General features: G+C 34.5%; 1 protein-coding gene across 1 annotated transcript in view; it reads left to right on the top strand.

The window, feature by feature from the left end:
* Positions 1 to 22017, top strand: part of LOC149410761 (43 kDa receptor-associated protein of the synapse) — a 170758-nt gene that overhangs the window by 58872 nt on the left and 89869 nt on the right. The window contains exon 2 of the mRNA XM_089648335.1: positions 3620 to 3791. Coding sequence (XP_089504461.1) covers positions 3759 to 3791 — 33 coding nt within the window. The 5' untranslated portion in view covers positions 3620 to 3758. The remainder of the gene's footprint in view (positions 1 to 3619; positions 3792 to 22017) is intronic.

Here is a 22017-nt window from a genome sequence, read left to right as displayed (position 1 = left end):
GCTTCATTAGCAATACGCTGATGTAGTCTATTTCTGAAGTTTTGGGTTGCTTTTCTGCACATTTCAGGGGGTATGGCGGATGGCTCCTCGATAATTTGGGTCTTCAGCTTTTCTTAAGTGTAGGGGCTATGTTTGAAAACGTTCTCTTTTTAATAACCCCACAGAAAAAAGTCGCACATGCTTAAATCTGGCGAGCGCGCTGGTTATCACATGTCACCCCTCAGAGACACAGGTCGAGCAGGGAACATTTGTCTAAATTTGTCCATAGAAAGCCAAGCTATGTGTGCTGTAGCTTCATCTTCTTGGAACCACAGATCTCCCAGATTACTCTATTGTTGCAATTTGTTGCTGCAAGAAAAGCAGCCCAAAACTTTAGAAATAAACTACATCGGTGTATTGCTGCTGAAGGCCGCCATCTTGCTGAGGTGTTATTCAAAGCATAATGAAAAAATGGGATTATATCATAGACATATGAATATTAGGTAGACCTGCCCTAAGTGATTAAAAGCGTATTATCCCCACTCCCCATACCGGTTCCATTGAGCCGGCTGGGCTCGCGTACGGCCTCAAGTGATATTTGAAAACGTGACGTCATCATTCTTGTGCGAACTATGGTCGAGGCATCATCGGTTCATTTTACGAAATAACACGGCAAAATGTTTACTTGTACTATGAAAACTGGTAAAAATAGATGCGAAAAAAGAGAATAAACCCAATTGTCGTATTACATTCCATATATAAGCATTATTTTATTTTATTTTAAGCATATTCACATCGTATAATATGAATCAGTTGTTACTATCACATCGAGAAACGTCTGGACGCGAAACACAAAGCTGGTTGGTTGCTGGGAAGTAAAATATGAACATTTATAAAAGTGTCTTAACTAAATACTCTGAAACTAACTACGACTCTGAATATAGAAGCTGCCTTACTTTGCCGAATTTGGACTTCGCAAATTTGTTCATAACGTGGCGAGTAATTTGCGCTCCCATGTAAAAATGTCTATTCATTCAAAGCAGATTTTACTTTTAAGAAGTAAATGGTGATATTATAATGCGAGATGCCTATTTACTGTCAGATTGATTTATTGACGAATCACAGTCATCTTCACTCCCTTCGTTCTTCAACAGTTGATTTTACCCCTCGCCTTTATCTTCTCGTCTATTAATTCCTATGTCTGTGGATTATATACAGATCATTTTTATACCTCCTCAAAACCAGGTCATTACTTCTGCTCCACCCCGTATTGGTGAACATCGTTTCCTCTGCTTTTCTTTTATGAAAATGTGAAATTGATTCATTTTGCGTTTGTATTTCTTACAATAGGTCAAATTTGAAATTAAAATTGATAAAAAATCTTGTTTCTGTGTAAAAATCATTCATATACCTATATGTTTTTATAACCTTCGAAAGGTTCAAGGCGGTTTCGTTTGTTTTACGGTTTCCCTGAAAACAGCTAATTTATAACAGCATATTACGATAATACAGCTTGATGTTTACTAAGCTTTTCAATTTGGGAGGCATTGGAGATATTGGATAATAATAATAATAATAATACCTGGATGACTTTTATGGCGCCGTTTTTGTGCAAAAACACCTCAAGGGCGCTGTACAAACTTATAATAAATTTCTACAATGTTATTACTTAATTATGGAGAAAATATACAGTACAATACTTACCTGGTAGGTCACTTGAGATTAAAACTTAATTAACATTTTCTAATTGTTTATTGGCGAAATTTAGATACAGGGTTTAGGACTTAATTGAAAAATTGAATATAACTGGACTTTCTCTTAGGATTGGTATATTTAATTTAAGGGTACGACAACTTAAAAAGGTAAGTTTTTAGTTTAGACCTGAATTCTGTTGGACTTGTTATGGATCTTAGTTCCTATGGGAGTTTATTCCAAGCCTTCGGCCCAGATACTCCGAAAGATCACCAAACTTAGTATTTGGCTTGCGCATAGGTTCTATCAGTCTGCCTACAGCTGCTGATGTTGCTGATCTAAGCGTTGACTGCCTCAGACCAGTATTTTCCGGGAAGCATAGTTCAGAGATCTAGGGTGGGGCCATTTCATTGATGGATTTAAACACCATCCAGCACAGTTTGTATTGGATTCTTTCAGGGCACTTGAGCCAGTGAAGGTTACGAAGGTGTTCTGAAATGTGCGAATATTTTGAAACCCCGGTTATGAGCCGTGCTGCTGCATTAAACACTGATTGAAGTTTGTCAATTTGATATTTTGGAAGGCTGGCATAAATGCCGTTGCAGTAATCGAGACGTGAGACTACGTAAGAGTTAATAAGTAGTAGATAGTATAAGTAGTAAGTATTAGATAACCAATAAGTAGTAAGTAGTAGATAACCAATATTTATGTCATAGATCATACAAACGTGTGATCTATGACATAAATATTGGTTGATTGAAATGATTTGGTGATTTAACAGGGTTGCCCGGGTTCATCGGGAGAGGGTGTTCAGGATAGGTCTGCCCACCAGGTGCGTGACGTGCCAGATCGGGAGAGTCTGGTTTGCGGAGATTCTTTGACCTCCCACAGTGAAAAGGATATCTCGTGGAACTCCCATGTTGAGAATGTAAAATCCAAAATTTCCCCGATAACCGGTGTACTTTATCGACTCCAAGGTGTGCTCCCCACATCTTTACTGCGTGCAACATATTATGCAATGATCCACTCCCACCTGAGTTATCTAGTTAGTATCTGGGGAACCATTACCAAAAAAAAAAGTTCCAAAATACAAGTAATTCAAAATAGAGCCATACGTAATATATATAATCTTCCATGGGATACACATGTCAAAGATATATACTCACAGACACAAATACTTCCTTTTACAGTCCTGCCAAAGTATAACATCACAACTGCCATTCTACAAATAATTCAACACTCCTCACACACCAACACTAAACCAGTCTTTAATTCTGACATACACCAGCACAAAACACGATCACAAAATCAAATACATTTATCATCATCTACTTACACGACCAAATTTGGAATTAACTCCTTACAATACATTGCACACAAACAATATAACGCATTACCTAGTAATTTAAAACTTCCGGCAACTAACAAAAAAACATTGACAAAAGCTCTTAAAAGATATTTCCTTAGCAGTTTCATTAATGACTAATACAATCTTTCTCTGGTACTCCATAATAACACCTGCGTTTATTTATTTTAATGTATTTTATTTATTTGCCTTGTCCTTTCTAATGTTGTCTTTCCCGAAATGAGTTTTATAAACTCATTGGGAATAATACATTATTACTTTGTTATCATTTTGTAATGTATTATCTTCTAATAAAAAAAAAATAAAAAAAATATATATTCATTCGTCCATCACTCCTGGACATACTGATACCTAGATTCCTACCCAACCCTCATACACTTTTCCATCGTGGAACTTCCTCCCCTTCTTCCTTTCCTTAAGCCTGCAATGCCATTTTTAACAGGAAAACGAATAATTTGATCAGAGTTTTAATAAATTAACAGTATGTTTTCTCCGTGTGGCTCTGTCATGAGACTAGCGCGATCTCCATTTATTGTCAGCTTACTGGTGTCACCTGCTAACGGCTATCCGTTTACCTTGCAGGAAACTGAGTGGAGATGGCAGCGGCAGCCGCCCAGCCCCGGCGGCCGGCGGGCGGGCCCGACGTTCTCAGCGCTCTGTGAGGGCCGCAGGGCGATGCTGTTCCCCGCGCGCACACGCTAGGCCCCTGCCAGATAATGTCATGGGAGTCCATAGCTTCGAGGAGATATCTGAGGTGAGCAACAAACTATTCTTTTAACTACTATAGGAGTAGGTTGTGGTACTTACATACTAAGGTGATGAATAATTCAGTTGCTGAGTGTTGTTTGAAAGTAAAGACACCACGACCCACGTATACAATGTAAGCAACGCATTAAGGTATTTGGACAACTGACAGTGCATATATTTTCCATGAAAATCAATGCTTCAGAAGCTCGCTTATTGTGTTGTGTTGCAGATCGACGTGGTATGTGTAAAAGAAAGATGGCGTTGATGGAAGGCTTTCCAACGAGTTGATTTGACGGTTAATGTTATGTTTGGCGTTTGGCGTTTACGGATATTTGTTATTAAAATAGGAGATAAACAATCAGTAGATTTATTGCGAAGGTTAAAGATGTGTTCGATGTCGAAAGTAAACCATGTAATATTTTATAATAAATTTATTACAGCAAGGATTATTTAAGTAAACGCTGCGCGAAAGGAGTAAGTTATTTTGATTCGAACGTAGGGCGTATTAGACTGACTGAGTCCTTCCCGCTGTCGCTTATATAAGGTGCCAATGCGATTCAAGTTGCACCTAAGAACGTTCCCGAACATTCTAGTTGCTATGGCTACGAAGATTGACACCCGTAACGATGAGCAATGGCCGAATTTTCCAGTATGTTCTATGATGGCCTAGGTACCTTAACGCTTAGCACTGTGTATGACGTGTACTAAGTAGTACTTAACACCGTCCGATTCAAGTACTGGCGTACCACTACAGATTTATTAAGATTTATGTTATTTATAACGCAAAGTCCATTTAATATCGCGATACTACGTTTAAAATTTACGTTGCATGCGTAAGACAAGTGCCCACGTTAGCCTAGGAATGTAGTAATGCACTGCGTACATCGGCCCAGTATCTTTTTACATGTATGCGTACGTCTATTCTAACCGCGTTAGCGTTTTAGGTGCGCTGAGAATCTACAACAAGTCGATTTGATGCAGTGTTGACTCAATATCATGAACTGAATATTAAAAATAGGGTGACCCCCTTTATAGTGTGAAAGTCCACTTTACCGCACAGGTGAAGTCGTCCACCGTAGACCTTTACAAATGCGTTACAAATCTTGAGAATTATGCCAGGAGAGACTACACACTACACGGGTAATAGGATTATATAGTTCCCTATTTTTGAGCTCCAAATATAATACCACATGATTGTTCCTTATGCAGGTGGTTTTTGACGTGATGGTGATAATAATAAGGTTATTTCTGTAACCGCATTTAGAGGGTTGTCTTATGATGCATTCAGATTGGGTGTAAAAAGCAACCAGGATTATTTTTCCAGCCTATTACTGTTACTAAATAGATATGCAATTATTGTTTTCCCTGGCGGAACTACCAGGTGTTTTCTACTTCGTAGGAATGTTGAATTATTTAGAGGAAAACAGTGGCAGGCCGATAACAGTCTACGTAGCCTAGACATTGCGAAGGTTATAGCTTCTATGATGGATATACTGTATTGTAGTCACAGTATTTGTATTTTTTTATACGTATACTGGACTGAAATCAAAAAGTGACAAAACTGCGGCATTGCTTAAGGAACGGAGGATATAGGGAATGAATCTGACTTCCTTACCTTATTTCAACACTGCACGTTTTTGTTGAGAATCGATATTACGTTACTGGCTTGATCATTGCACAAGTTTCCGCATTAGACTGACTCAATTGCAATTGTTGCAAGATCACTGAGGTATGAACTCCACACAATCAGATAGGAAACATGTAATTGTTGCAAGTTCACTGAGGTATGAACTCCACACAATCAGATAGGAACATGTAATTGTTGCAAGGTCACTGACGTACAAACTCCACACAATCAGAGTATAAACATGTAATTGTTGCAAGGTCACTGAGGTATAAACTCCACACCATCATATAGAAACATGTTATGGACAACAGGTTGGGTTGGAGAATTAGTAAACAAATGTTAAAGGGAGATGCATATAGTATGTCAACATGTATGAATGCTGAATAGAATGCAAAATTCTTCGATAAAACTTTAAACCTATGCTGGAAAATGGATTGCATACGATTAAAGAATATTGGATCATAGAGAACCATGAGCACGATTTTTTTGTTATGCATCTATTCCATAATAAGATTCCGTATATTTAAAACTGTCTTGTGTTGAACATGTAGAAATAATGCCTATGACCAGTAGCTGCACCATAAATCATTTCCAATTGGGTGTCCTAGTGAAAGCATACCAATGAAAATGCGGGCTTACTGCATAGGAGAAAATTGGACCAGGATGGGAAGGAGTGAGTACTGGAGACAGATGGTGAAGAACTGGAGTCAGCGGAGAGCATTTTTAGAGGAGATTGAATCCCGCCTGAGATGACTCTCCACGCCGCGCCGTGGTGTTATAGATTTTATATTTATACATATTTTTTTATGTGACTCCTCGAAAGAGTGCCCCTGTATGTACAGTGTTCAGGCAGTGGAGCTATGTCGCCATGGGTTGGGCAGCCTTGCGAGGTAGGTTAAGGTGGGGGCTGAAGGAAGGGATTTATTAATGCGGGTCTTAAAGAGGCTCGGATTATATGACGGATGAAAATTAGATGCCTGTATCTCGTTCCAGAGAGCAGGCTCCATTAAAGTACCCGTAGAACAGACTCAGCATCCCCACATTAGGTATGTGCATTAGAGATGGCATTCGGTCTGTCGACAATCAGACGGACCGCCCTCTTTTGCACAGAATCAACAAGGTTTATCAAGTATTGTTAGGCTCCAGCCCAGAGGTGGCTGCCAAATTTAATTATTTGGCGTACTTGAGATTTTTACAGGGTCAGCAGCTGGTCACTATTAAAGAATCTACCAGCCCATGATGACAGATGATTGGAGATGCGAAAGAGTGGTGTAATATCATATCTCGTATCATACGAGATACTGTGCTGCTTCATGTGGCATCATTCGGACGGTTATAATAAATCATATTTGGGGTTTATGCTCTGTTCAGATGGGAGTCTAAAAGAATCCGGCTTCTTTTTCTAGTCACTAAAAGGGTTGGCATTGTTCCGACAACAACGGGACTCTCGGTGTTTTTTTCATTCCACCAAGAGGAAAAACTGCGCGACCTTTTTCATACAAAACATCAATTTGGATGTGATACCAACACACCCAACCAAACTGAATAATTATTTTGTTTAATCGAAATTTGTCAAAAATATCTAGCATGAATGTGTGGTAGGTACTTGATGTATTATTGTTTCAAATAATAAAATAAAGGCCATCATATGAATCTTTTTTTCACGATATTAGAGGTTAATTGTTTTTTTTCAATACAGGGTTTTCCAATAAGAGGTGTTATTTTAAATAGCCCGCTATTTCGGTAGATGTTACTTTTGAAGCTGTCATTTTTTGACATTTGACAAGTAGAAACTACGCCATTAATAAAAATGGAACGATACATGCTTCAACAATGCATTGAAATTATTAAAATTTACTTGAGTGAATCAAATGCAAATCATCTTTAGTGATGAGGCCCATTTCCACCTCTGTGGCTTCGTCAACAAGCAAAATTGTCGCATCTGAGGCTCGGAAAACCCAAAAGTTATTGTTGAAAAGCTTCTCTATCCTCAACGTGTGACTGTTTGGTGCGGTTTGTGGTCCGTCGGAGTCATTGGACATTACTTTTTCGAAAATGAGGCTGGAGCAACAGTTACGGTGAATGGATTGTGAATCGAGAGATGATTAATGATTTTTTATGGCCGGAATTGGATGATATTGATCTGGACAACGTTTGCTTTCAACAAAACTGCGCTACGTGCCACACAAGTAACGAAAACATTGATCTTTTACGATTGAATATCAAAATAACACCTCTTATTGGAAAACCCTGTAGTTACGATTAACGCAAAAAAAAATTTTCAAAGTTGTCTCCAAAATTAATGAGGAATTGAACTATTTAATGGCCTATTTTCTAGACTTTAAAACACAATTAGACAAAGTAGAAACATCCGTATTAGATATTTACTGCACATTTTGATTTAAAAAAAATAAAATTAATTTTTTTGGAATAACTTAGTGAGTAAAACCTGAAATTGTAATATTTAATTTTCCAGTTAATTGTAATTTTCCAGTTACTTGTAATTTTCGAGTTGAATCTTGCGATCATACATAAAGATACCAGCCAATAAAAATGTGCGGTGAGAAAAATTAAGGCAATGTCGGTATTTCTTATTCGAAGTGTGATACAGTTAAATATGACCGAAAGAGATAGGGTCCCATTAGCTCAGTTGATAGAGCGGTGCCCCGGCAAGGCAAGGGTCCTAAGTTCAAGTCCTAGATGTGACTGTATCTTTTTCAGTTTTAAATATTCGTTTAAGAATTGCTAATATTGTCTTCAATAATTAAAAAAAAAAACAAATTCAGTTCTGTGGGGTATTTTGGCTTCAAGTCCAAATTTAAGTTTTGCACGAAAAAAGCCACAAATTCCTCTTAAGGAATTATTAATAACATGGTAATATTTTTAAATATAATAACGCACAAGAGTTTAAAGTTTCCGGAGCCAGTGGATTATGGCACCCCCATTCGAAGGAATGTATGTGAGACTGAATGAAGAGGAGGAGGTGTAAAGAAAGGGAAAGTTTGAGAAGTTGAATAATTACAATCGATAAGCCTGCCGATCGGATCGCCCAGAGTGGAAAACTTTTGTTAAAATCCATAAATCAGAATTGCGACGCCAATAAATAGGCTTTATTTGATAATATTACATTATATGCTATGCACGTTTTCCCAAACTTTCTTGCCTCGTTTCTCTTTCCTCTATCTTACATTAATTTCGTCTAAATAGATTTTTATGCTTAGTTTCACCCCGGTGAAAAACCACATTTTATTTTATTCCATTACTGTATCAGGATTATTGCATTTCAAGGAGATATACATTTAAAAGAGATGTAGAATATTTTCGTAATCCTTCTCACTAGGAAAACCAATGCTGAGGGGGACTAGGTTTTGTATAGTTTTTAGGGTTTTGGGTTGTTTAGAGATTTTTTAAGTTGTCAGGGTTTTTTAAGGTTTTGGATATTTTGTTGGGTTTTGGGTTGTTTACAGTGTTGTCAGTAATTTTTAAGGTTTTAAATAGTTTTTTTAATTTTTTTATTGTTTAACTTATAACATTGTTACATTGTACATAAAATTAGGTAATCATAGGTAATAGTGAAAAACATAAGTTATTAAATTTCTACTCCAATGAAGAATGCTAGCTCTTGAGCTTGGCGTAGGAGTTATTTGACAATTATTTCATGTTCATATCAGTAATTAACATAAATACAGTACAATAAATATAAACTTAAAAGAGGATTGTGACGTTAATTTTGGTTGTAACATGAATTGAAGTTATAACATTTGAAAGGTGATATTAATTTTTTTTAAAGATAAATTTGACCTTCTTTTTGAATAAAATAAAATCTGGTATTTTTTTCACTTCTTCGGGAAGACTATTAAAATATCTTATGCCTTTGTAAATGTAGTTTTGTCGGGTTTTGGGTTGTTTAGAGTATTGTCAGTAATTTTTCAGGTTTTGGATAGTTTTGTTGGGTTTTCGGTTTTTTAAGGGTTTTTTAAATTTATGAAAAGTTTTTGGTTTTTTTAGGGTTTTTTAAAGTTTTGAAAAGTTTTCAGGTTTTTCTAAGGTTTTTGATAGTTTTTAATGTTGCGAGTTTTTTAAGGTTTTGAAAAGTTTTTAGGGTTTTTTAAGGTTTTATATGGTTTTTAGAGTTTTCAGCGACTTCTATGGTACAACATAATGGTTTTGTAGGATTTTTTCAGTAACTCCTATGGTGACGTTTTTAAAATAACTAGTCAGTCCTCAGAGGAACGGCTGCGCTATTTTTTCAAGAAAAACTTAAATTTGGATTTGAGAGTTTTTTAACCACTTCTGAAGGTTATACCCATCAACGTACTATGTCATTGAAGAAGAAGATAATACTAATAAATCTCAACTGTTGAGACCGTTAAGTTTGTATTTTTCTGTGTCTTGTTCTGTTTCATGTTTCATTTAGATTTATTAGGATTATCTTCCTTTTCAATAATTATTTTTTTAATCAAACGTTGTAGCAAATATCTAGTACGAATTAATTTGCTGCTTTAATTGCAAATTTGGAGTAAACGGTGGAAATTGGAACCAATCTTACAGTAGTAGTATTAGTCTATTGATACTACTACTGTAAGATCGTTATACCTAAATATACTAATACTACTACTTACAGTATACCTAAATAGACTAATACTAATAATTACAGTAGTAGTATTAGTCTATTTAGGTATATTTAACTTATCATTTGCTTTGTTCTGAATTTTGAGCTAAGCGAAACCTGGTTGGCTGTTAATATTAATTCATAATAAAAGTGGTGTTTTAAAAAGTGTAATTTTTCATTTAATATATAATGTCACATCACAAAGTGTTTGCTTCCTTCAATAAAAATATAATTTACCTGCGCACGCCGGGATTTGAACCCGCGACCTCTAGCTTTTGCTAGTCGACTTACCACTCGACCTCAGAAGCAGTTAAAACCTCCGTCGGATACGGTGCCACTCAGAGCCTCGATTCTAGACGAAGTCATTCGACTCAAACAACTAGTGGAATGACTTTTGACGAGACTCAAGAATAAGAATGTCGACCAATGTATTTACTTTCGACTTCGATTGCGAGCGCCCTGCATTGGAGAATCGATACCCAGGGCGGTATTCAAATAAATTAAAATAATTAAAAAAAAAAAACATCGCAAATAATTACGATACCCAATACGATACGACAAGATACCCCTCCACTCGACTCCTCATAGAGTATAAGATCTTAAACATACGACAACTCCACCTAAAATTTTCCTACATACATTTCCTGTTCAAATATAAAAACAAAACTCTCTTACAACACAACTACACTACCAGAACAATAACCAACGGTCACTACAAAGTACCTTTACTACATACCACGTCAGCTCAAAGACAATTTTTCTTCCTAGCTCCTAAAATCTTTAACCTTATCCCTAAAAACCTAAAAACCGTCAACCCCAAGTCAACCCCATTCATTTAAAAAACAAATTACGAAATGTATCCTTACACACGGAATACATTACAATTACAATACCCATTCATTCTACACTCTATCAATTTAATTACCTTTCAGGTAAAACATAACATAATATCTTTATTCCCTAACTTAGCGGTATATTATGTACATAATTAATTAGTCTGATCTATTTACTAATAATTACTCAAATTATTAGTAAATAGATCTAATAATCTTCTTATAATTCTCTGACTTCTCCATTCTCTTCTTGCAACCCAGACTAGCTTTTCATCATTTTTCTTATTTTTCTTTTTCATATCATAGTAATGTATAGATTCTGTTCAAACTGTAAAATTTACCCGCCATAACACAGGGTCATCCCTAGCATGGAGGGTGAAATATCACAAAAACCATATGTACCCTCTAAGTCTTGTATTAATAAAATAAATAAATTAAAAATGAACCTATTCGACATTAACTTTTTATGTCCACTTTAATAATCGAGCCGAGGAGACGCAACTCCATAATAATTAAGTTATGTAAATTGGTACCGGAATCTCGTCGAGATGATCGTTATTGAACGTAATTTACGATATCAATTTTGGTCCAATATAAAATTGGGAAAAGCAATTTCCTAACTTCCCTTTAACTAAATTTAAACTGGTTGAAACGCGGAAAGTATTTATAAAATTATTAGAATCGGCATTTCTGTCACGGGAAAGTTAAGGAAACGTTAAAAAAATAATTTTCTCTTGTTAATAAGATTTATTTGATGTTCGAGATAAAATATTTTTATAATCACGCGGAGAAAAATGTGAATGGATGATTTATTAAGGCGATGCACATACGTCGTACATCAGCCTCTCCTCATGCAGCTGATGGACAGGAGCATCCTGAACACACCTCAACCGATGAACCCGGGCACCCCTACTAAGTCACCAAACGTAGTGAACCACTTTTAGTGACCCATGGCAGAAGTGTTGGTTATCCAATAAATGGTTCCCGGGGCGGCGGTACTCAAACCCGCCTTCTTATTTATCTACTAAGCCGTCTCTGATTTTTAGGTAGAATCTTTTAAAATAAAATATTTGGGTATACTTATCATTTTAGAAACCCAAAAATGCAGATAGAACCATACGCAACCAGCTAGAACATTATAATTCATTACATAAGGTTCTAACTACATTTCTCTAGTGCCATTCCAGGATATGGCCATGTCCTATTTGAATATTTTACTTGAAATATATTAAACTTAACACAAGATACCTTACACAAGATTAAAAATCAAAATCAGAAATTGTTCAATAGTTTTTTAGAGTTTTTTAGTCTTTGCAAGCTTTGACACTTAAAAACATGGTGACAAGGCAAAGTTAGAACCCTATGGAACCAAATTATCGAACTACACTGCGCCTCTTAACAACTATCAACTGTCAGATATAAACAAAACCGTGATTGCGAAAGGTTCAAAGTGATGTTAGAACCTTGTAAAATAAATTGAAGCTTTAAATGTTTAGTGTTAGAACTTTTTCATACAAGTATCTAAGTAAATACAAAATCAAATGGCTATGAAAATAATTTAAGCTATAGAAATGAGCAAAAGAAATAATTTTGCATTGAAAGGTGACATCAATTTTCTTTCCAATCCAAATGATTCACACTTCTAGTGGTTATCTGTTCAGTGAGAGCAGCACATAATCTCCATTCTTTTGGGAAACAGAACTGTGCTCATTATACAAAGGGAATTAAAGTTGTGCCCATTCTCGTGACAATTATTTGCTGAAACAAAAGGAAGTGTTCATTATTTAAGATTTAAGACGCAACGGAAACATACACGGCGTCCGGAAATTCATAGTAACAATGGAAATCTGGTGAATCACATTTGGAGTCGATTTTTTTGTGTAAATTTTTTTTTTGGGCTTTCGTTTTCAAAATAGACGAAAGACTCATTCAGATAATATTCAATTAAAAAAATAATAATTTTAGTTTGTAAATCTTGACAAATATTTTTCAAAAGCTAAATGTCATTTAATAGAATGATAATAATGTATTTTTTACTGTAAATTGAAAGCGTGGTATTATATCTTTCTAACAGCGTTTAAATCATAATTCTCACCCTTATACAACATGAGATAACATAACTTTTATCAGACCGTGCCAGGCTGGGAGATATATCTCCCAAAAAGACTACGGTCGTTTGTTATAATTTTTTTTTTACTATTTATTAGCCGATAAAAGAAAAAAATACAATTCGAAATTGGGACACATTCCAGATTTCTTTCTGTATACAGTAAAATATTTTCATATTTACCCTTCAATGCTTTTTAATATTATCAAGTTTTAATATCAGGAAGATGGTACTTACTTACTTACGTACTCAATCAGGAAGGTGGTACTTACTTACTTCCGTACTTTATTAGGAAAATGGTATTTACTTACTAACGTACTTAATCAGTTAATTTTAGTTTTTTATCATAATATATCCAATTTAACTATGAAAACTCGCTTCATTTAGCTTGTCCCAGGCTAGGCGATGCCGTTATGATGCTGATTAGTGTGCATTGCATATCAATGTATTGTCTATGGCATTGCAGTATACTTTCATACAAATAATTATTCTAAAAGGATCGAGCTGAGGCGATGCTGTTGTGTGAACCTTTACTCGTTGTGAACTGAAAATAGTTGTGAAATTTCAAGTTTTTTCAATTTGTGAAAAAGGCTGTGCAAATCAGTGGACGCCAAAACTGAGCGTTCTAGATTTTTTAACAAATTCTGCATTTTTAACGTTTTGAAATTAGGCCCCTAGATGTATTATACAATGCAGCAGCACGGCTCATAATCGGTTTTTAAAAATATTCGCACATTTCAGAACACCTTCGTAACCTTCACTCGCTCAAGTGCCCTGGAAGAATCCACTACAAATTGTGCTGGATGGTGTTTAAATCCTCCATGAAATGGCCCCACCCTACATCTCTGAACTATGCGTCCCGGAAAACACTGGTCTGAGGCAGTCAACTCTTAGATCAGCAACATCATCAGCTGTAGGCAGACTGATAGAACCTAAGCGCAAGCCAAATACTAAGTTTGGTGATCGCGCTTTCGGAGTATCTGGGCCGAAGGCTTGGAATAAACTCCCTCCGGAACTAAGTCCAACAAAATTCAGGCCTAAACTGAAAACGTACCTTTTTAAGCTGTCATACCCTTAAATTAAATATACCATTCCTGAGAGAAAGTCCAGTTATATCCAATTATGTCCTAAATCCTGTATCTAAATTTCGCTAATAAACAATTAGTTAATGTTAATTAAGTGTAAATCTCAAGTGACCTACGAGGTAAGTATTGTACTATTTATTATCTCCCTATACATTTCGTAATAACATAGATCATTGCAGAAATGTATTATATATATGTACAGCGCCTTTTAGGTGATTTTGCACAAAAATGGCGCTGGCGAATCATCCAAATATTATTATTAATAATATATGTAAATCTTAGATATGTGTTTTTTCTTCAAAAAAAGTTTGATGTGAAAATGGAACAGTTTTTATTCCGGAAATATTGAAAGTGAAAAACTTAGTTTTGGATATGTAAATTGTTCGAAAGATCTCAAAGAAAATCTGTGATACTGGATTTTACATTAGGGTAGATTTAATACCAGTTAAGGCCGTAAGGGTTGAATTTGTCGGTTTATCAGAATGTATCTGTTAAAAAATATTTTATTTGAAAAATAATTCAGTATTTCTAATTTGTATTTGTTTTGTTTAATTTTTTACCTATAAAAAAATTGAGCGATCACAAATTAGTTTACTAACGGTGTTCATTTGAACGGTAAATTTCTGATCGTCTCTGTAATTATTTTTTTGATTGGCAATAATGATCCAAATAAGATCAGGCAAATATTTTATAGGTACTTTCAGCTGCACAAATCGTGCAATTATAATATCTCTTGATTTTTCGTGGGTACGCTGGTAAATAAATAACCCAATACACATTTGATATGAAAGATTAAAAACTCGACGTAGACTGTCAAAAGAGAACGGGTCATTATTTTCTGCTCGTTCCGATTATTGAAAATCTTTATTTTTATTAATCCGGACCTCTTGAAGACCCCATTTTAATAAATAATCTTTCAGATCCTTCCCCAACCAGCCTTACAACGTCGCCCACTCGGTGCGCTACAAATAATCCAACACAGCCTATGGCTACACAGTAGGTATAGCCAGGAGGCGTATATCCTTTTCCGTGTTCAATAGGAGGCAGTACGGCAGTTCTGTGTTCAATAGGAGGCAGTATGGCAGTTCTGTGTTCAATTGGAGGCAGTAGGGCAGTTCTGTGTTCAACAGGAGGCAGTACGGCAGTTCTTTGTTCAATAGGAGGCAGTACGGCCTCGAAATACGCGCGGGTTTGTTACACTTATTCTCTCTCTAATAATAATAATAATAATATTTGGATAATTTGTATAGCACTGTTTTTGTGAAAAGACAATTCAAGGGCACTGTACAAATACATTTTATTTTTCTACAATGATCTATCCTATTACTATATTACTGTAGACTAGTCAAACTATTATCAATTTATGTTTATCACATTGCAAAGATATATTCGAAATGGATTCGATGCTGGAATGTACATATGTTATCATTCTTATTTATTATTTCTAAACTCTAGTGATGCCTCTTATTGAACACGGAAACGGAAATACGTAGCCAGGAGAGCGCTTGTAAGGTGTGACCGAATTTAAATAAATTATTATAAGCAATAATTATTAGCCTCTAACACCCCCCTTACAAATTGAAAATTTCTCCCAAAATTTTTGAGAATACCTTGGCTTATTGCCCCTGAGGTGATTTTGCACAAAAATAAATACAAATCATCCAAATATTATTTTTATTTATTATTATTGGTTCAATAAAAAAACAGATTTTTAATTCATTGTTAGCGCAATATTAATTTATATTTATCTACAAATACACAAAACATTTATGTGATTAAAAATTATCACTTTGGTGGAATTCTTGGTAAATACTCGCGGTTACAGTCGATTTAAATAGCATGTTTAATAAAGATATTTTTATTAGTACCAACTCGAATTTTACCTTTTACAGTCTTAATACAATGTGTAATGAAAATACCGTTTAACGGTTGTGACGTGAATTGAACCCGCAGTCTTCTGATTGCTGGTCAGCTGCTCTACCCTAATCTACCTAATTATTGCTTATAATAATTTGTTATCCTTTGTGCTATGTATTAAAACCTTATCTTGGTTTATCATTAAAAATAAGAGTTTAAATAAGTTCTGATTGGTATAGATATAGAGTCTCTCATCAGAGACAGGAAGGGTAAAGTTCTCCACTACAAACTTTCTCAATGACAAGTTGTTTAGGTTGGAAAATTCCGGGATTTAAACGTGAGAACCAATTTGTAGGTACGCCATCTTGAACAATCTGTCAACTGAGAAATTGGATCATTATTCTTGATCTTAATGAGAAACTCCGTTATTCACGTGAATACCACAGAGTCCTAGTAGTAAGAGAACTAGTGGGACTATGTCAACCCTAATTGGGGTATTTTTGAGATTGACAGCAGTAAGGAAGGAAAGGAGATTTAGAAGAAGAAGGTTGGTTACCAAACACGGCTAAAGCCATTAAAAGCAATTTTCAGATTCTAAATTATGGTCTTCATCATCAGGGCGATACTAAAAATGTAAGCTGCCACAATTTAATTAACTATCCCGCAGCCAAGTGGGGTATTACCCAAAATTACTCACCTCCTTATATTAGATTTAATACTTGACATATCATCTTAGTATGATACGTATTTCTGCGCAAATACATAAGTTACCATTAGTAATTGACTGAATAATTTTATTTTTTGATTGATTGATTTTTATAGTTAATAAGACAGAAAAATGCATGGGGTCATCGGAAAACCCACTTGGTTACAGACATTTTGTTTGGCATCTTGGCCTGTTAAGAGTTAACCACTTTGGGTGTAGACAAGAAAAAATATAATTTCTTCAAATATTTACGCTTGACAATTTCCAAATATATGTTTTTAAAAGCAGGGGAAAAATTATTACAGATTTAAATACTACTAACGGACATAATGCAGATATGCAATTAAAATTTTAAAATACTAAACGCAAACAAGGCTAAAGTTTAAAAAATCGCTTACCGATGATTTTTTCTTGTGAACATTATTTACCTTGACTTTATGCGAAATTGAGAAACACATTTAGTTATAGTACTGTCGATTGTCACTTTTTAGTTTTATATAAAAATTACACACCAAGATCAAACCGAGTTATCAATTTTTGATAACTCGGTTTGTGCATCTAATCCGAAACGTTGGAACCAGTCGTTGGCGCTCCAGAACGTCTGAACATGGATTCCAATTGATGAACAGCAGTGCATCATGCCAGCAGTCAATTATATCAATAGTGATGAGAGTTTTCTACAAAATTTATAAACAATTGTAATCAAAATGACTCGGTGGTGTTTTTTGCTTGCGTGCTTCTCAAAAACATCTGAACATGGTTTCCAATTGATAAATAGCTAAGAAAAAAGTTGATTGTGTCTTAAAACATAAATGTAAAATGGCAAACAAAAAAAGTGCTTTTTGTAATACACATTTGATGCCTCTGGAAACTTATATAATCACAAGTACAGTCTAATTTGAGCAAAACGATATTTTAATAACAAATAAGCACCAACAAACTCTTTTAAAACGTGAGTCAACTTTACTTTTCAACATTTTGGTTCTGAGAAAATTGAACTGTAAATTGTAATTTATGTCGTACGCCGCCAATCTGAAACTAAGCAGCATAATTTTTTTCTCGTCTTATACACTTTAAAGTATGTGTAGATATAAACGTTCATAAAAAAACAATCTGTAATACGTTGCGGTTATAAACAAACCAAGTCTTTCCTTGTCTTAATTACTTTTACATTCTTATTTTTCCATTATTTTTTAATAAGAGCTTAATACTTCAACCAACATATTTTTTATTAAAGAAATAGAGTAATCGCATTTACATTGAGTTTCTACATATTAGGAGATTTGAATACTACTCTTCCATACAAACGTTAGCTTGTGTTTGTAAGAGGAGTGCACAGTACATTATTGTAGTTATTTATAAGTAATCAATAATATGATAGGTATTACTTTTGGAAGAAAAGTGCACAGTACATTATTGTAGTTATTTATAAGTAATCAATAATATGATAGGTATTACTTTTGAAAGAGGAGTGCACAGTATATTATTGAAGTTATTTAAAGTAATCAATAATATGATAGGTATTACCTTTGAAAAAGGAATGCACAGTACATTATTGTAGCTATTTATAAGTAATCAATAATATAAGGGGTATTGCTTTTGAAAGAGGAGTTTACAGTACATTATTGTAGTTATTTATAAGTAATCAATAGTATGATAGGTATTACTTTTGAAAGAGGAGTGCACATTACATTATTGTAGTTATTTATAAGTAATCAATAATATGATAGCTATTACTTTTGGAAGAGGAGTGCACAAAACATTATTGTAGTTATTTATAAGTAATTAATAATATGATAGGTTTTACGTGTTGTAGTAGGTAAATTGCAGTGAGAAAGTAAAATATAATTATATTACATGTTTGGTAAATGTGATATATATGTAAGTAGTTAAAATATGTAAGTAATATAATTTATACTGAAAATGGGTGATATGGGTTATTTTAAAGAGCAATTCACGTGGAAACAATTTTTTTGATAAATTTGTCTTTAAAATATTTTTTCACGGTGTTCAATGTTTGGATTTTGTCGTAAAAGTAGTCGATTGAAGAAAGTTCTTCCTTGGTAAGTAAAATAAGTATTTAATTTTGGGAATGGAAAAAATCGATTTTCAGTTATAAAATGGCTTTGGTCTTTTTTTAATGATTTAAATTATTATGTTTTGAATGTGCACATCTTTAAAGGAATTAACCATATTTTAACTTTGTACAACAATATCTTTTACGCCGTATCACATAGTTGTCACATGATCCAAATGACCGCCTACCACACCAGCGCCATCTGATTCGAAATATTCTGATTACCTGTCATTGTCAACGAATACATTTTAATTAATCACTAAGCAAACAACTTTACCACATGATATTGTGTGAGATTGTGTCCTGAGTCCTGACGGAAGCATCCATCAATTAAGATATAAAAGGATTTTCCAAAACTACCCCTGAAATTTCTTTCACGACCTTCGTCGACTTTTTCAGTGTAATTGATCAACTGATCATACATGGCTATAGATAGGGTAGGCATTTATTTCATTTGTAGGATCTGACCTTTCAGACGGTCTACGTAGCATATATCGCTAAACTTAACTAACACAACCTAACCTAACCTAAAGCAACATAATCTAACCTAACTAACCATCAGACCGTCTCTTCACAGGGGAAGGCAGAGTACGGACCGACCAACAACTCGGTCTTACACAAACCTTACTTCATTAAAACTCATGCGTCGTCTGATACGCATACCCTTATGTTATTCTGACTCTTGACATGGCTTGACTTAAGTATTAGGTTCACTTGATCGTGCCATGTCTTTCTTGGGCGCCCCCGATTTCTTCCACCCATTTTTCTTCCCTATTCATTCGCTCTACATGCCCAAATCATCTGAGCGTCCCTTTCTTAATTTTGCTCTTTATGCTACGCGCCTTGCATTCTCTTCGAATCTCAACATTTCTCACACGATTGTACATAGTTTTACCACACATACTTCTTATGGCTCTCATTTATCTTGCATTCGGTAAGCGATTAACGCGTAGACTATCGACACTTGGGTCAGATTATAATGGTTATAATCTAGGCAGGTCCCTATGTAAATTAACGCTCCGTTCGCTGAACCAAAAAGATAGATATTCGCAAATGTGACTTACGAAAGAGTTGGTAATGATGTTTGATAATATGGTACTTTTGGTAGCGCTCGTATGGTGGAGGAATTTACAGGTACTCGTATAAGATTGAACTAATTATAACTCCGGCTAAAAATCGAATTGACACATCGGTTGTTTTCTTGGTACGGTTTTTTTTGTCAACTGTCATTAGATGACGTTTTCGCTACGGCGCGAGTGGCTTGATTCAACCCAAAGCCATACTGCGCAGATTCAAACCAGTAAAATTTGAATCATTGCCTCCTTATTGGTTGGAGCGGAAAAAACGTTAAAACAATTCAGCGTCACGAAACATTCGGTCTAACCTAAACTAAACAAAGAAATATAAGCAGACAGGTGAAATGCCAAACGGTATTTTTTATCTATAAAGGCTTAAAATCAATGAAGATTTGAATTGACTGAGCCTAGGGAAGCCTTTTTCTAACTCGACCGTTTGGTATTTGATCTGGCTGCAAATTTGTTTGTATGTTCTATTTACGTTTTCTAAAATCTGGTGCATCCAGTTTAATATTCAAGCAAGCCTAACTTTGACTAGATGGCTAACTTTGACTGTGGTTCAGTTAAGATTATTTTTATTTCAAATATAAAATCTTCGTGCTTATTTGGACTTTCTTATTTGAAGAAATTCTGAAAAATAATTATTGTATTTTGATAGTGATTTCTTTTGAAAAATTATTGTCTAATTCCACATATGAAATATTAAAAAAATATCATTAAATATTCTTAACAATTAAGTATTTATTAATTTATTAAATACAAGAGAAAATAGAACCAAGCTTTTTGGATTCGATGTCTACTCTTTATAGAACTTCTTGTACATCACATACATTCTCTTCTGTTATACCAAATCTTTACATAACCCGACAAAAGTAATGATTTACTTAATCGTGTCATATAATATTCTGGATGTCAGAGACTTCATCTTGTATCCACTTACGTCATATGTTAGTCTCCCGTTCCCCTGTTTCTTCTTTCCCCGACTTCTTGTTACATCCACTTGCCCGTCATAACTCTCTTGGTACTCTGTTCTTTATTCATCCCCTCTCCATAGATAATTTGAACCCTTATCACTGAGATTTATATTACAGTGCCAGATGGTCAAAGAACCCAACGTTCTGGAACATAGACCTTACATCTATATCCAGAAAAATAGCACTGACTAGCAGTGGCTGCTCATGACTTGTTGGTGTACTAGAGTGCTAATATTAAAAAATGGCATTATTAATGTTGTTGTAGCTGAAAACGACTTTTTATTTTGTTTCGAAAATTCAATTTTTTGTATGAAAATTTTCAGGAAATTTCAGTTTGGCCGTGGGCCGTACGGATTTCTTGAAAATCTTTATACAAAAAATCGAATTTTTAAAAAATTAAAAGATTGTTTTCAGCTACAGCAACATCAAAAATGCCATTTTTGTAATTTTAGCACTCTAGTACATCCGAAAGTTACGAGACGCCACTCTTGACAAGTATGAAACTATGTAAAGAAATAATGATATTACTGAACTGATTTTTACAGCTCTACTTTGGAAAATGTCACCTAAAGAATGTTTTGAGAGCCAGAAATTCACTTAAAACTGATAAATAAACTTAAATACTTTTTATTGAATAATAGTGCAGACCCGTGAAAAATCACAGGATATTATTGTAGGATTTGTGAAGTTGATAGTATTTATAAAATAATATTTGCATTGGGATATCCATAAAAAAAGAATTAGACAGACGATCAGAAATTTACCCTTTGAATCAACAACCGTTTGTAAAGATGTGCTTAAAGGTTTTCACGGCCATATTACCGTGATTAATTTTTGGGGTATTATGCCGTGTTGGACAACCTCCTTTTTTAGTCTTAGTGAACTTTAAAAATCATTAGTTATTCAGATTTAGATTTGTCGAAAATTTTAACAAAATAATGCATATTTCATATATAGATTTATTATTAAAACTTGTTAAAAACGTTGTTACCCGGCGTTGTTGGGGGTTATCCTTAGGAGATAGACATATAACATGGTGTACTTTTCTGTAGTCCTTTTTAAGATATACAATTCCGTAGTACATTATTTTGATGCATCTCATAAGGTTTTGCCAGCGTTAGCAATGTAAGCGCCCTAAAACATTTTTTTACGACTTTTCTCTAAATTTTTTTTAATGATAAACTCATGTTTATAAGACACAAGGTTTCTTATGCACAGCACAAAGGATACCAAATTATTATGTGCGACATTTGACAGCCTGAAATATTTGCAATTTGTA

The sequence above is a fragment of the Hesperophylax consimilis genome, chromosome 27 (assembly GCF_061612785.1).
Source record: "Hesperophylax consimilis isolate HC1 chromosome 27, BYU_Hcon_1.0, whole genome shotgun sequence".
Lineage (NCBI taxonomy): Eukaryota > Metazoa > Arthropoda > Insecta > Trichoptera > Limnephilidae > Hesperophylax > Hesperophylax consimilis.
The sequence above is the reverse complement of the archived record's forward strand: the minus strand, read 5'-3'. Positions and strand labels throughout refer to the sequence as shown.